The sequence below is a fragment of the Hypomesus transpacificus genome, chromosome 17 (genome assembly GCF_021917145.1).
Source record: "Hypomesus transpacificus isolate Combined female chromosome 17, fHypTra1, whole genome shotgun sequence".
Taxonomy (NCBI): Eukaryota; Metazoa; Chordata; class Actinopteri; order Osmeriformes; family Osmeridae; genus Hypomesus; species Hypomesus transpacificus.
This window is the reverse complement of record NC_061076.1, coordinates 17,279,885-17,297,058: the sequence shown is the minus strand read 5'-3', so window position 1 is coordinate 17,297,058 and position 17,174 is coordinate 17,279,885. Positions and strand designations below refer to the sequence as shown.

The 17,174-nt window shown below is 43.4% G+C and overlaps 2 protein-coding genes across 5 annotated transcripts in view; both read right to left on the bottom strand.

The window, feature by feature from the left end:
- The window catches only part of LOC124479636 (zinc finger protein 227-like), a 36,895-nt gene that overhangs the window by 4,025 nt on the left and 15,696 nt on the right, over positions 1-17,174 (bottom strand). The window contains exon 3 of one of the 4 annotated variants that reach the window (XM_047038470.1): positions 410-456. The exons of 1 other annotated variant lie outside the window; for it this stretch is intronic. Coding sequence is in view for 1 of the 3 variants with exons in the window: in XM_047038471.1 (XP_046894427.1) it covers positions 16,221-16,243 (23 nt within the window). In the remaining 2 variants the exon portion in view is untranslated. Of the gene's footprint in view, positions 1-409; positions 457-15,690; positions 16,244-17,174 lie in introns of those variants that run through there. 2 more of the 4 variants (XM_047038473.1, XM_047038471.1) reach the window with 2 other exon arrangements.
- LOC124479653 (zinc finger protein 2-like) lies at positions 425-5,641 on the bottom strand. Its single transcript, XM_047038497.1, is given in 4 exon segments — positions 425-922; positions 925-1,761; positions 5,125-5,160; positions 5,504-5,641. Coding segments are annotated over 2 exon segments (1,086 nt in total). The 5' UTR covers positions 1,552-1,761; positions 5,125-5,160; positions 5,504-5,641; the 3' UTR covers positions 425-463.

Genomic DNA, 17,174 nt, shown 5'->3' with positions numbered 1-17,174 from the left:
AGGGTATCCTTTATGGCTGAAATGCTGGCTAGCTAACAGAACAACAATATTAAGTAGATACATTCAGTACAGATAGACAGAGAGAGTAAGTCAGATAAACGAGTTATCACCTTTTAAATCAGTCTAAGGCCTTTACATTGATCAAATAAAACAAAGCTAACAGAGACTGGAACCAAGTGATGATAGGGAATTATGCGAATCAATGAAAACATAACATCATGAAACTATCAGCACTACAATATAGCAAACAACAGGTGAGTGTGTGCTGTCATGTTGGACTGTAGATCTGGTGTTACTGCATGTGCTGTCATGTTGGACTGTAGATCTGGTGTTACTGCATGTGCTGTCATGTTGGACTGTAGATCTGGTGTTACTGCATGTGCTGTCATGTTGGACTGTAGATCTGGTGTTACTGCATGTGCTGTCCCAGTAGGTGTAGGCCAGTAGTTCTTCCAGCTGTGGGTCATACAGAAGTTCTCTCAGGTGGTGACTGCTGGGACAGCTCGGCCCCAGACATCACTGCTTTGGTTAGTTTTTTATCATGGATCCGCAGGTGACTCTTCAGATTGCCATTTGTTTGACATGAATAGTCACAGTGTGGGCAGCTGTAGGGCTTCTCTCCTGTGTGGATCCTGCGGTGAGTTCTAAGATTGCCAGCCCGGTTAAAAGTTTTCCCACAGATGTCACAGCTGTGGGGCTTCTCTCCGGTGTGGATCCTGCGGTGAACTCTGACATCCCCCTTCATGCTAAAGTTTTTATCACAGAGGTCACAGCTGTAGGGTTTCTCTCCAGTGTGAAAATACATGTGGTTTTTCAGATTGCCTTGTGTGGTACAGCAATAGTCACACAGGTCACAGCTGTAGGGCTTCTCTCCAGTGTGGATCCTGCGGTGCTGCTTCAGTTCACCAGCGGTGAACTGAAAAAAAAAGTTTTATCACAGCAGTCACAGCTGTAGGGCTTCTCTCCAGTGTGTTTCCTGCGGTGAAGGCTGAAAGCGGTAGCAAGTCTAAAGGTTTTATCACAGCAGTCACAGCTGTAGGGCTTCTCTCCAGTGTGTTTCCTGCGGTGAACTCTAAACTGGTCAGCCCGCCCGAATGTTTTACCACAGATGTCACAGCTGAAGGGCTTTTCTCCGGTGTGGATCCTGCTGTGAACTCTATAATCCCCCTTCATGGTAAAAGTTTTACCACAGAGCTCACAGCTGTAGGGCTTCTCCCCGGTATGTATCCTGCGGTGAGCTCTGCAATTGCTACCAGTTTTAAAGGTTTTCCCACAGAGGTCACAGCTGTAGGGCTTCTCTCCTGTGTGGATCTTACTATGAGATCTTAAATTGGCAGCCTGGCAGAAGGATTGACCACAGATGTCACAGCTGTAGGGCTTCTCCCCAGTGTGGGTCCTGCGGTGAAGTCTGTAAGACCCAGCATGTCTATAGGTTTGACCACAGAGGTCACAGCTGTGGGGCTTCTCTCCAGTGTGGGTCATCATGTGCTGCTTGAGGCTACTGGATGAGGAAAGGCTCTTCCCACAGGTGTCACAGAGATGTGTCTTCATAACTCTGGTTTCTCTCTGGGTCCGGTCTGGTGTCTAGTCTCTGGATGCTTCTTTCTCCCTGGTTGATCCTCTCTGTGGTCTCTCTGTGGTCTCTCTGGTTGAGTCTTTCTGGTTGAGTCTCTCTGGTTGAGTCTCTCTGGTTGAGTCTCTCTGGTTGAGTCTCTCTGGTTGAGTCTGCTTACGATCAAGTAAGATTGGCTGATAGGAGATCTGGAAGAAACAGTTCCAAGTTAATACGAACTCAAGCTTTCACATAAAAAGGAAATAGTTTTTGTTGTTGTAATGTTTACTCTGCATAATAACGTTGATCATCTGGTGAGAAGAGTGTTTCTCAGGTTTATTATGTATGCAGCCTTAAGTTAGTTCTATTTGAATTGCTGAATCTGGAATTTCTTTTCAATATAATTTTGGAATCAGAATTTCACTTTTCAAATATGAGCAACCTGAATTTTCAAACCTTTAATTTTTGTATTTATTTTTTACAAAACCAACTAATTCAGGTATGATTTTTGAAGTACAGTATTTTGGTGCTAAGAATTTGGTGGTGTTTAAATTTCAATATGAAATATTCAATTCAAAACATGATGTCACTGATTTGCTTCCATACACCACTCTAAGTTTCCTAAAAGGAAACTGCAGAGGTTGTCGGAGATGAAAGTACTCGTCAAGCTCAAACTACTCACTGTCCATCTTTACAGCCTCTAGCTGAGTTTATACTTTTGTCTTGCAACATTAAGTTCTTTGTTCGTTAGCTTGCTACATTGCATTCACATTTTTGTGTGGAGAATTAACCCCACCTCTTTTACAGACTTGTGTCTAGAGAACGGATGGTAAGGTGGATAGACAGAAAAGGAAATGTTCCATTTTTCTTTTCAATATTTATGTAGCTAATGTGACTTAATATTTATGTAAGCCAATGTGACTTAATATTTATGTAAGCCAATGTGACTAATGTAACATATCATTTGTTTGATTTTAGTTTCCTGTCATTATTTTTTCACAAACGCATGTGTGGCTGTTAGGGGACTTTTTCTCAAATGGCCCCAAAATGCTTTTTGGCATTCTATGCAAATAATACTGTTCTACGCAGAGGTACCGCTGAGGTATCTAGGCCACCTGGATAATTCATACTCTGGCCCCCAAAATCACACAGGAAAGAACCCAGATTGCAAATTGCTGCTGGGTCCCATCTGCCCGCAACATCGTTTTCTTTTTAATATGTACAGTCGTGGCCATAAGTTTTGGCAATGACAAATGTTGTGTTTTGCAAAGTTTGCTAGTTCAGCATTCGAGGATTTTATTTTCACGTTTCTATAGAATACTGGAATACAATAAGGCACATTATATATATTTTTAAGCTTTTTTGGGGGCGAACATTTTTAATATATGCAAATAGTCCCCTCTTTTACAGCAGTCAATCAGCTCTTAAAATCCAATCAGAATGATAAAGTGATTTAACCTGACTAGAACTAGTTCACACTTTCCCCTGTGCTGATGATATGACTTACTAAAATAATGTTAGCAGTCATTTGAGGCCAAGGCCCAGCAAGCTTTGCAAACACAAAACGTATGTTGCTCCCAATACTTTTGGCCACGCTTGTAAATCAAATTCACATCATCTCTACTGAAAATAAAGCACCCCCATTTTATGGTCTTGCTGCAAGTTAAGTAGCCTGCATTTTATCTATAAAGAAACCCCTTTGAAACAAGCTGTTTCAACTACCGTGTTATCACTCAACACTGCTCAGTTGAACAAATCTGCGTTGGAATAGGGATACCGTACGTAAATGATCTTATGCTAAATTAAAGACTTTGCCCCAAAAAATTAAATAAGCTTAAATGCATTTTTCAGAAAAACTGGTTGACATAAGTTTGCTGGAAATTTGTTTTGACTAGCTGCCAACTGAAATGCTGTCCAGCAAGTAGGCCTTGACAAAGTAAGACAGTTGGTTCATGGCTATCTAAGTACAGTAGGCTACCTAGGGAGAAGGTCACTTTTCAGTCCTGCGGGGAAGACTTCCTTCACTAACCTGATCAGATCTCATCTTCCTTCTGACACGTTCCTCCACTTCATCATTGCAGTTTGTTTTGGACCCAGTTGGTTTGGAAAAAAGACTTATTCGTTGCATGTTTTCACTCGCAGATAAGTTGACCTTTTTTTTTGCCTGTCTCATTTGATTAGCCAGCTACGTACCGAACAGTAGCTACGTACAGAACAGTAGCTACGTACCGAACAGTAGCTACGTACAGAACCGTAGCTACGTACCGAACAGTAGCTACGTACAGAACAGTATCTACGTACCGAACAGTAGCTACGTACAGAACAGTAGCTACGTACTGAACAGTAGCTACGTACTGAACAGTAGCTGTGTACAGAACAGTAGCTGTGTACAGAACAGAAGCTGTGTACAGAACAGTAGCTACATACAGAACAGTGGGTGTGTAGAGAACAGTAGCTGTGTACAGAACAGTAGCTGTGTACAGAACAGTAGCTACATACAGAACAGTAGCTGTGTACAGAACAGTAGCTACGTACAGAACAGTAGCTACATACAGAACAGTAGCTGTGTACAGAACAGTAGCTACGTACAGAACAGTAGCTACATACAGAACAGTAGCTGTGTACAGAACAGTAGCTACATACAGAACAGTAGCTGTGTACAGAACAGTAGCTCTACTGGAGCAGGCGGAGCCATTTCTGTTGATCGTTGATGTATTTAGTTGAGAACGGGGCCTCCCACAGTTAAGTCCAGTGTCTGCATCTTTATATGACAGGTCAATTAAATTAGCATTACCAGTATTTCATAGAAAGTTCATACTGTGAAAGGCCTGTCACACCAAGACACATTGTGTCTGTATGATGTGTAGGACCCTGGCTTGTCAACCACATGGTCTGAGGAGATACCTTCAACAGTCATATGCCCAGTAACAAACTGACTTCATTTATATTCTTACTGACAAAACTAGGTAGTTCACTTTAGAAAATATATCTAATTTACCGCTAAGAGCAATTAGCTTATATCACTTATTCACTCATAACATTTGGTCTCATGCCACCTTAAAGCAAAGCTCAAAACACGTGTCAAGGAAAACCTTAATGTACGTCTTCTGATTTTTAGCAGAGAATGAGGGATCCCTTTGTAACTTTATCAACATATCAGCAACATAGAGAGAGAGAGAGAGAGAGAGAGAGAGGGGGGGGGGGGTATTGAATACTTAATATGAAAAATAAAAAAATTCTACTCTAAATTAAAGGCTCGGAAATTCCGTTTTTTTTTACATTGACATAAATTCACATGTGACTTCGGTGTTGTTTAAATATCAATATTAAGTATTTAATGCCCTTTAAAATTCAATACATTATTTGACTGATTTGTTTCCATACTAGGCGGCTCTTAGCTAAATTCAGGCTAACTTAGGCTTCCTAAACATTAGATTCAATACGAAGTCTATTTATCTTGCAGTACAGTAGTGCGTTAGCCTTTACCAAACATGCTGTAAGCATAGCACTTCATGCTGCACATGTGTACAGTAAAATAATAGTTCAAAAAACAGGAAGAATGGCCTACGTACCTTGTGAGACACAACTTTCCGACGAACGCGCTGTATCTGAATAACATGAAATAACATTAGATTTACCTGGTACATCACAACGTACTAAGATATAGCCTCTCAATTCTTAAAAACCCCAACTTGTCTATGGAAGAAATGCTACCATGCTTAATAACACTACGCACAAACATTTGGATGCCAATAGCAACGCATAATACTATAGACTACGGTAAAGCTAGCCTAGGGCTAACCTTGATAGGCTACTGGTACAGTAGCTGTAGTACAGTAGTAGGCTAACATTTGAAACAGTGCTTCAAACTTAAAATATGTCAACGTAAATGAACATCAAGGCTTATTTCGATAAATCTCACAAATTCCAGTGAGAGTTCAGCTCCATTACCGTAGTTTATTGGTTTCCCAGCTCCGTTACTAAGGTAACTTCTATCGCCTAGCATGCTCCGTTGCAAGCTAACTGCTGTATTTAGCTGTGTTGCAAAAAAGTTCGCACTTGCGGAAAACAGAATCACAACAGACAGTTCCATCAAGTGTCTTCTCGCTCTCGCAGCACCTTTGCCCTGTCCGTTTTTGAAAACAGAATGTTTTCACTCTGTTCAAATGTTTCTCACAATATGACCCAGCATGAATGTACTTGTTTGATCTTAAAAGAAGATATTGATTTAATAAACATGTTAAGAATCATGAATACCACTTCACCTGTTTTCAAAAGCGATTGGTTAATTCACACCTCTTTGCCAGCCCTGTGGATGAAGGTGCTCAGATTGTAGGCCTTCTAAGAGCGGTTATCTCACCCAGGGGCGCCGTATAGGGGAGAAAAGTTAGAACGATTCTAAGGGCCCCTGACAGATCTCTTTGTTTTTACTTGTGTTTGGCAATAAAAGTTAAATATCCCCAGTGACCAAAAAGTAAACATCCATATTGACCAACCACTGGATGTATCGGCATTAAATGGTTTGTTCCTGCCTTAGCGCACTGATCACTGACGGCGTTTAGTTGGAGCCAGTATTGGGTGCCCAGTCTGCCCACACTTTTTTGGCTTGTGATCTACTTTTAAAATGACCAATAAAAAATGATCTATCACAAAACACGTTCATAAATAGAGACTATATGGCTAAGAAAGTAATGTTCAGTTAACTTCAAGTTTAATTTAAAGAAGAAAAAAAACAGAACCTGAGGCCAAAACAGGGTAATGGAGACCTCTATGGAGCACATGAAATGACAAAAAAAAAAGGACACGATCTACCACCATAAGCTTTGCGATCGACGACGCATTGGGCACCCCTGCACTAGATGCACTAGTCGCCAGAAATAGTCATCACAATGTCACCTAGTTGACGTAAATCAGGTTTTCAAAAAAGGTCAGAGAAAAAAGAGAGGAAAGACAAAGGAGAGGTTTTTAATCTGTAACCCAGTTTTTCACCAAGAATGGTGTCTGTGGTATTAACATGTTGGCTTGTCCATAGTGAGATAAGCTAGTTACAGACTAGTGTTAGCCTACATTTGATCAGAACAGGGGAATGTTTAGCAAGATATTCATATTAAATCATTGTCCCGACTCCCTGCCCCTTTTAGCAGACTGAACAGGTGAGTCAGCAGCACCCCACTCTCCCCATAACTGTACCCCTCCCTCTCCCCATAACTGTACCCCTCTCTCTCCCCATAACTGTACCCCTCCCTCTCCCCATAACTGTACCCCTCTCTCTCCCCATAACTGTACCCCTCCCTCTCCCCATAACTGTACCCCTCTCTCTCCCCATAACTGTACCCCTCCCTCTCCCCATAACTGTACCCCTCTCTCTCCCCATAACTGTACCCCTCTCTCTCCCCATAACTGTACCCCTCTCTCTCCCCATAACTGTACCCCTCTCTCTCCCCATAACTGTACCCCCTCCCTCTCCCCATAACTGTACCCCTCTCTCTCCCCATAACTGTACCCCTCTCTCTCCCCATAACTGTACCCCTCTCTCTCCCCATAACTGTACCCCTCCCTCTCCCCATAACTGTACCCCTCCCTTTCCCCATAACTGTACCCCTCCCTCTCCCCATAACTGTACCCCTCTCTCTCCCCATAACTGTACCCCTCTCTCTCCCCATAACTGTACCCCTCTCTCTCCCCATAACTGTACCCCTCCCTCTCCCCATAACTGTACCCCTCCCTCTCCCCATAACTGTACCCCTCTCTCTCCCCATAACTGTACCCCTCCCTCTCCCCATAACTGTACCCCTCTCTCTCCCCATAACTGTACCCCTCTCTCTCCCCATAACTGTACCCCTCTCTCTCCCCATAACTGTACCCCTCTCTCTCCCCATAACTGTACCCCTCTCTCTCCCCATAACTGTACCCCTCTCTCTCCCCATAACTGTACCCCTCTCTCTCCCCATAACTGTACCCCTCTCTCTCCCCATAACTGTACCCCTCCCTCTCTCCATAACTGTACCCCTCTCTCTCCCCATAACTGTACCCCTCTCTCTCCCCATAACTGTACCCCTCCCTCTCCCCATAACTGTACCCCTCCCTCTCCCCATAACTGTACCCCTCCCTTTCCCCATAACTGCACCCCTCTCTCTCCCCATAACTGTACCCCTCTCTCTCCCCATAACTGTACCCCTCTCTCTCCCCATAACTGTACCCCTCTCTCTCCCCATAACTGTACCCCTCTCTCTCCCCATAACTGTACCCCTCTCTCTCCCCATAACTGTACCCCTCCCTCTCTCCATAACTGTACCCCTCTCTCTCCCCATAACTGTACCCCTCTCTCTCCCCATAACTGTACCCCTCCCTCTCCCCATAACTGTACCCCTCCCTCTCCCCATAACTGTACCCCTCCCTCTCCCCATAACTGTACCCCTCTCTCTCCCCATAACTGTACCCCTCTCTCTCCCCATAACTGTACCCCTCCCTCTCCCCATAACTGTACCCCTCCCTCTCCCCATAACTGTACCCCTCCTCTCTCCCCATAACTGTACCCCTCCCTCTCCCCATAACTGTACCCCTCTCTCTCCCCATAACTGTACCCCTCTCTTTCCCCATAACTGTACCCCTCTCTCTCCCCATAACTGTACCCCTCCCTCTCCCCATAACTGTACCCCTCCCTCTCCCCATAACTGTACCCCTCCCTCTCCCCATAACTGTACCCCTCTCTCTCCCCATAACTGTACCCCTCCCTTTCCCCATAACTGTACCCCTCTCTCTCCCCATAACTGTACCCCTCCCTCTCCCCATAACTGTACCCCTCCCTCTCCCCATAACTGTACCCCTCTCTCTCCCCATAACTGTACCCCTCTCTCTCCCCATAACTGTACCCCTCCCTTTCCCCATAACTGTACCCCTCCCTCTCCCCATAACTGTACCCCTCTCTCTCCCCATAACTGTACCCCTCTCTCTCCCCATAACTGTACCCCTCCCTTTCCCCATAACTGTACCCCTCTCTCTCCCCATAACTGTACCCCTCTCTCTCCCCATAACTGTACCCCTCTCTCTCCCCATAACTGTACCCCTCTCTCTCCCCATAACTGTACCCCTCCCTCTCCCCATAACTGTACCCCTCTCTCTCCCCATAACTGTACCCCTCCCTCTCCCCATAACTGTACCCCTCCCTCTCCCCATAACTGTACCCCTCTCTCTCCCCATAACTGTACCCCTCTCTCTCCCCATAACTGTACCCCTCCCTCTCCCCATAACTGTACCCCTCTCTCTCCCCATAACTGTACCCCTCCCTCTCCCCATAACTGTACCCCTCTCTTTCCCCATAACTGTACCCCTCTCTCTCCCCATAACTGTACCCCTCTCTCTCCCCATAACTGTACCCCTCCCTCTCCCCATAACTGTACCCCTCCCTCTCCCCATAACTGTACCCCTCTCTCTCCCCATAACTGTACCCCTCCCTCTCCCCATAACTGTACCCCTCCCTCTCTCCATAACTGTACCCCTCCCTCTCCCCATAACTGTACCCCTCCCTCTCCCCATAACTGTACCCCTCCCTCTCCCCATAGCTGTACCCCTCCCTCTCCCCATAACTGTACCCCTCCCTCTCCCCATAACTGCACCCCTCCCTCTCCCCATAACTGTACCCCTCCCTCTCCCCATAACTGCACCCCTCCCTGTCCCCATAACTGTACCCCTCCCTCTCCCCATAACTGTACCCCTCCCTCTCCCCATAACTGTACCCCTCCCTCTCCCCATAACTGCACCCCTCCCTCTCCCCATAACTGTACCCCTCACTCTCCCCATAACTGCACCCCTCCCTGTCCCCATAACTGTACCCCTCCCTCTCCCCATAACTGTACCCCTCCCTCTCCCCATAACTGTACCCCTCCCTCTCCCCATAACTGCACCCCTCCCTCTCCCCATAACTGTACCCCTCCCTCTCCCCATAACTGTACCCCTCCCTCTCCCCATAACTGTACCCCTCCCTGTCCCAGTGAAGAAGGTGAGCTACATTGTGTTAACAACATGCCAGTTAGCATCATTCAATGGAGTCTGTGGGGATTTCTCTGTCTCTCATGCTTTTTTTACCATAACAAAAAAGGAACTGAAATATTTATTAATGACAGAAATTCAAACTAACTATTTTCTCACATAATGATCATTATGATCAGTATCATACACTCAAATCAGTATTATTATTTTTTAAACAACCTACTGTCTGTACTGGATGCTGGACAGTTGAAAACAATGAGTATCTTACCTCAGCCTGCATGTAAATTACAGACAAAATTAAAATAATCCAGTTTGATACGTTAATTTAGATTGAATTATGTCTGTTAAATGGCATCTATAGATACAGACTTTATTATTCCCATCATGAAGGGCAATTTATTTGAGAAGCTTGCACACACACACACACCAAAAGAATATATCGGATCTGATGTAATTAAATGGTGGTGATACAGAACTGTAGGTAATTTGGGTCAATTTTCTGTAGTGTTAGAAGCATTTATTGTTATGTGGCATATTTGTATATATATATCACCTGCTTTGTGTACATCCTACAGAGCCAGGGCCCTCTCAGGTAGAGCTAGAAGGAGGAAGAAGTGTGGAAGCACAGGGTTAGGGTTAGCTCTACCCTCTCAGGTAGAGCTAGAAGGAGGAAGAAGTGTGGAAGCACAGGAAGAAGGGAAAGAAAGTTACAGTGATGATGAGGATGAGAGATGCATGGTGGAAGAAGACAGAAGTCATAAAAAGGATGTTGATGCAGGTTTGTGGCCAGCAGATTTGACTGACAGGGACAGGGAGGCTTTTGTGAGGGCAGATGATAATGATGATGTACACATGCAGACTTCAATGTACATATCACCAGCAGTAAATATTGTGCTAGTACTCGTATTGAACCACAAGAAGCAAGACAGTTGGATGCCTTTAATCAGAGTAATGTAAAGCTTTTGATGTGACAGTTAGGTCCAAGAGATGTGGTGACAATAGCTGTGCAGAGGGGGCCCAATTAGATCATGTCATGGGGCCTAAAATTCCTGGCGGCGCCCCAAGGGTCTGGTGGGAGAGTGGTGTGCATTGGACCTGTCATCAGCAACATCATTTAAGACAAATATTACACATTCATGGGCACAAATGACGTTTTATGCTGAGAATAACCTACTTCTGTAAACATGTCAAAAATTGTAGTGAAATACATTTTACAGTGATGTCTTTTTGCCACTTAACTTTTGTCTCATGCTCACAAGTAGTTTTTGTTATTTATTTGTTTATTTGTCAGGGACAATGCAGCATACATTATTACATACATAGATAATGTTGTAGATGTGTTGCATAAAAGGTTTTTAGCCAATAGGCTAATTTGCAACCCCAGTCCCTGGTCAAGTTTGGAAACAAACTTCCCCCAATTTAGGGTTAGTTTAGGTAAGGGTACTTTAGGGTTAGTTTAGGTAAGGGTACTTTAGGGTTAGTTTAGGTAAGGGTACTTTAGGGTTAGTTTAGGTAAGGGTACTTTAGGGTTAGTTTAGGTAAGGGTACTTTAGGGTTAGTTTAGGTAAGGGTACTTTAGGGTTGGTTTAGGTAAGGGTACTTTAGGGTTAGTTTAGGTAAGGGTACTTTAGGGTTAGTTTAGGTAAGGGTACTTTAGGTAACCTGTCACAAAACAACCAAGACAGAGAAGGTATCTCAGACAACTTTATTTGTATATCAGTTTTCAAATCAGTTTTACAAAAGGCTTTAGATTTACCAACAAAGCTAATAGTACTTCAATATAGAGTAAACATTTACAGATTCAACATATTCAGTCAGTATTGTCTGAAATATATTCAGTCTAGTCTGGAAAACAATAGCAAGTGATCACTTGGTGAGAGACACAGTAACCCTCTACATCAGAACTCACCAGGTTCTGATGAGAGTTTCAACCCACATGTTAGAGCTCTAATCACTGCATCACCTGACTATTTTAACCAACACAAACAGAACAACAAAAGATGGAAAATTCCAATGCTTGAATCAAATTGCTTCAGAACAGAAAAGTGTCAGCCAGTGTTCACCAAGATGCTACCCAGTCTGACACAGCTTTCCCTCCATGTCCTGTCGACCAACACCCCTGATTCAAATGAATGGTTGTCAGGGTTAGCTAACCCTAACCCAGAATTTCTGCCGTGGCGATCCATCAACATAGAGGAAACACTGTGTAGGGCTTCTCTATGGTATGGACTCTGCTGTGAACTCTGAAACTGGAAGCATGGACAAAGGTTTTACCACAGAGGTCACAGCTGTAGGGCTTCTCTCCAGTGTGGATCCTGCTGTGAACTTTGACATTGCTAGCATTGGTAAAGGTTTTACCACAGAAGTCACAGCTGTAGGGCTTCTCTCCAGTGTGGATTCTGGTGTGAATTTTTAAACTCTCAGCCTTCCTAAAGTTTTTACCACAGAGGTCACAGATGTAGGGCTTCTCTCCAGTGTGGATCCTGCTGTGAACTGTTAAATGGCCATTTGTCTGAAGGTTTTACCACAGAGGTTACAGCTGTAGGGCTTCTTCCATGTGGCTCCTGCGGTGAACTCGGAAATTGCTAGCATTGCGAAAGGTTTTACCACAGAGGTCACAGCTGTAGGGCTTCTCTCCAGTATGGATCGTGCTGTGATCTTTTAAACTGCCAACCTGGGTAAAAGTTTGACCACAGAGGTCACACCTGTAGGGCTTCTCTCCAGTGTGGATCCTGCTGTGAACTCTGAAATTGCTAGCACATCTAAAGGTTTGACCACAGAGGTCACAGCTGTAGGGCTTCTCTCCGGTGTGAGTTCGCATGTGGGTCTTGAGATTGCCTTGTGTTGTACAGCAATAGCCACACAGGTCACAGCTGTAGGGCTTCTCTCCAGTGTGTTTCCTGCGGTGAACTCTGAAAGTGGTATCAAGGCAAAAAGTTTGACCACAGAGGTCACAGATGTAGGACTTTTCCTTAGTATGAGTCACCATGTGCCGCTTGAGGTTACTGGATGTGGCAAGGCTCTTCCCACAGGTGTCACACTGATGTGTCTCCATAACTCAGGTCTCTCTTTGAAGCTTCCCTCTGGTTGGTCCTCTCTCTGGTTGAGTCTCTCTGGAGCCTTAAGATGTACACTCAGTCGAGGAGATCTGGAAGACACGGTACTACGTTAATACAAACTCTGATATACTGTCCATTTTGCTTAATGTAATGGTTGTCAACTAAAAACAGGATTCGTACAGATACTGTATAATGAAATTCCATTACTTTCAAGGACTTTTCAAGCACAATTTTTGTTTTTTTCAAGGACTACAATCAGAGATCTCATTTATCAAACATGTACTTTAGTTACTTTAAATTAATCGTTATTAAGGCTACATATGTTATTTAATCAAGAGCAGCGAGTGATTTTCTCTTTTTCTTTTGTTATTTGATTAACATTAATGAGATGGACAGCAGTGGGTTTATTAGACGTCTGTCTTTTTAAGACCTGACGCACATGTCGTGGATCTGACACAAATCCAGTTGTTTTCTTCCAGCTCTTCACCTTCATTTAAGACTTTGAAACTCATTAAATACTGCTTACAATGATAATCGCCAAAATGATCATTTTGACAATTTTCTGTTTTGTCCTCAAGTAGAACTAATTAATACGGTACTGGCGCGCACTGGCTGAGAAGAAGCGGCTTTTCTCTCAGTATTTAATTCTGGTGTTTGTGCAAAGAATGCTGCTTCCGACAGCGCTTCTTCAGAACCGAATTGATCTATTCTTGATTCTACTCTTTTTGTGCTTGAAAAACACTTAGGTTAAATTAATTGAGAACATGATCCTATTCTATAATGCAAACCAAAGAATGCCAGAAAAAACGGATGGTGCTTTGATTAAACTAGCAGGAAGGGGATGGGCTGAGGCGTTAATTTTGAGCGATAATACTGTATATATATATATATTTTTTTATGAACACTTCAAAATTACTTTGTAAATTCATATATATTGTCTTTAAATAATTCAAGCACTTTTCAAGTACCTCGTCATTAATATAACGGTTTTCAAGGGTTTTCCAGGACTTCAAGCACTTTAAGCACCTTGAACAAATTATTACACATTTAAAAAAAATACTACCAAAAACAAGCTGTTATATTTAAATGTGGGTTTGACTTCCTAAACTGACGAAAATATATTACGGTCCTATTTTGCGTTCGTCAACTCGGCTTTCACAATTCAAAAATCATTGCCCACCAGGTACACAGACCCATCTTTGTCGAAGTTGTTCAAATTAAAGGAAGTAGCGCTGTGGTGCAATTAAAAACCTCCCAAAACGTTAACCTGCTAATACTATTAAACCATATTTCGAAAAAAACTCTCAAACGGGTTTGTCCTCCGTAGCCTACTAAAACTAGATCGAAATGAAACGGCGGGTAAGCTAGCTAGCTAGCTAGCATACATCAACGTGGTAATCTTAACTCACACATTCTGGACACAACGTCTAGCTAAAAAAAAAACCCTGAAGACAAACACTGTTAACTTTGGCCAGCGGGGTATTCCATCAATGTAGATTAAATAATATCAAATTGTATTTCGATAAATATCGTATATTACTGTGGTATTTACTTTAACATCGTAGTCTGCTTCGTGGCAGGCTAACTGCTGAGCTGTATTTAGCTGTGTTACAAATAATTTCCAACAGGCGGAAACATAACCCCAAAAGACAGTTCCGTCAAGTGTCTTCTCACCCTCGCAGGATGGGTGTTTTCAAAAGCCATTTGGTTAATGGTTATAGACCTAGCTAAACGATAGCAGTACGTCTAGTCAAGTTACAACCAATTATTGGGTGACCGTTGTCTGACAGCCCAGGGGGTGAAGGTGCTCAGATTGTGCCAAGAGTGTTTACCCCAGCAGGCACCAGCCCCAAAGGTCTTCAGGAACAGAAGTAATCCACTGTGCTTCCGTGACCAGCATATGGAAGAGGTATAGGTTTAGCAGGCCCAGCATTATTTACCTATGTCATCTGCTGGAACCACATAAGGATGTAAACTCACCGCAGAAAGGCCTTGATCACAGTTCAGTCTGTCTGCAGGACTCATTCTTTGCTTGTGGGACATTCCAGTACTGTTGATGATGCAGAAAGATTTTGCAAAGGCAACTGAATTCTACAATAAATGTGCTGCTCATAAAATAGAATAAATGCAATTGCATAGCAGGTTCTACTGACACAACTACTCTGGGTTTGAAAATTCTCAACCTCATATGTTCATTGTTGTCTTTGACCCATAGTTACACCTTAAATATAAAGAACCCTTACAAATCTTCATTTGGGAACCTTCACTAATGGCGTTTCTGCATTTCTTAAACTATGTTTAGAGGAACTGTTCGAAATATTTCCATGTGCGTGTTATGCAGGCTAAAAGAATACTGTTGTACCATATATTTTAAAGTGCAGAAAGATCCCCCCAAATGAAGTGAGACATGCTGACTAGTAGCTAAACAGACCGTCACCTTTACTAAGCAGGGTCAAACTCCATATTGTATCTTTCCCCTTCAAATTAAAGAAGTAGTTTAAAGTCTGCAGAAAAGGATTTGGGTCAAAAGGGTGATTCAATCTTCCATCTTGATAGTGAATGTAGTCTGATTAAATTAAGATAGTTATGACTCGACTGTCTCAAACTGTCTCAAACTGTCTCAACCAAGGTATCACGCATTCAAAACCTTTGGCTTTGCCGCCTCATTTTATACCCCGACACGTCTGAGTCTTTCGGCAAGTACGACACAGGTTTCGTTTTAGATCACATCACAAAACATTTAGAAACACTTTGACACATGACCGGAAGTGTTTTTAAAGCCCGTCTCAAATCGTTTTTCCGATGCAGTGAGTGTTGAACGTGTCGGGACAGTATCGACAACGTAGTACCAAGCGGACCATCACTAATGCTTTGTTAATGCTCAGTTAGACAAAACACTGTCCGAATCATATCAGTTTGATGAACATAGTGTGATGACGAATAAGAATGATCTGAAAACAAGAAGACTAGCTAATATTCAGAGATTTACAATTTACTTTTCATTAATTTAACAAAAGTCGTCTCCAAAGCAACCACTAGTGGATAGAAGTGTCAGGTGCAGAACAGAAGAAACTCAGTTGCAGACCAAGCCAGGGTGAAGAGGAAGGATTTATTCAGTTCCACAACCACTAGGTACCAAAACAGCATCCAGGCTCTGAATGCACGTCCTGGCAAGAGTTACAGGGACAACCACAGAATACAAAAATCAGCCAGTCAGAAAAGTTGTCACCGCAGAAACGTGAAGGTAACTGAACAGAAGACTTCTCTTTTTTATCGTTGATTAAGTTCAAAACAATAAAAAAAAGTCGCTCACAGCCAACATGAGTCTCATGTCGGCTACGTGGATGTTAGCTGGCTTCCTTAACGGGCTGTGACATATTGTTGGCTAGTTAGCTAATATAGCTATTTTTGTTAGTGTGAGATTGATTTGTTGAATTGATTTGAAGATCATGAGTCCCAGCCAAAGTTTACCAGGTTTTTACCCAGTCTGACACAGCTTCCCCTCCATCATTAGAGGGGTAGAGTATCTTTCCTGTGTCCTGTCATGTTGGACTGTAGTTCTGGTATTACTGCATGTGCTGTCCCAATAGGTGTAGGCCAGTAGTTCTTCCAGCTGTGGGTCATACAGAAGTTCTCTCAGGTGGTGACTGCTGGGACAGCTTGGCCCCAGACATCACTGCTTTGGTTAGTTTTCTATCATGGATACGCAGGTGACTCTTCAGATGGTCATTTGTTTTACCTGAATAGTCACAGTGTGGGCAGCTGTACTGTACAGCTTCACTCCACTAGAGGAAGAAAAAGTTTTACCACAGAGGTTACAGCTGTAGGGCTTCTTCCATGTGGCTCCTGCGGTGAACTCGGAAATTTCTAGCATTGCTAAAGCTTTTACCACAGAGGTCACAACTGTAGGGCTTCTCTCCAGTATGGATCCTACTGTGAGCTTTTAAACTGCCAACCTGGGTAAAAGTTTTACCACAGAGGTCACACCTGTAGGGCTTCTCTCCAGTGTGGACCCTACTGTGTACTCTGAAATTGCTAGCACAGCTAAAGGTTTGACCACAAAAGTCACAGCTGTAGGGCTTCTCTCCGGTGTGAGTTCGCATGTGGCTCTTGAGATTGCCTTGTGTTGTACAGCAATAGCCACACAGGTCACAGCTGTAGGGCTTCTCTCCAGTGTGTTTCCTGCGGTGAACTCTGAAAGTGGTATCAAGGCAAAAAGTTTGACCACAGAGGTCACAGATGTGGGACTTTTCCTTAGTATGAGTCACCATGTGCCGCTTGAGATTGCCGGATGAGGAAAGGCCCTTCCCACAGGTGTCACACTGATGTGTCTTCATAACTCAGGTCAACTCTCTGTCTGGTCTTTCTGGGTTCTGTCTGGTGTCTAGTCTCTGGAAGCTTGTTTCTCTCTAGTTTGGTCCTCTCTCTGGTTGAGTCTCTCTGGAGCCTTAAGATGTCCACTCTGTGTAGGAGATTTGGAGGAAACAGTTCCACGTTAACACAAACTCAGATTTCCAAATCATAAGGAAATATTGTGTCCGTCATAATGTCAATTTTGCATATGTAACAGTGTT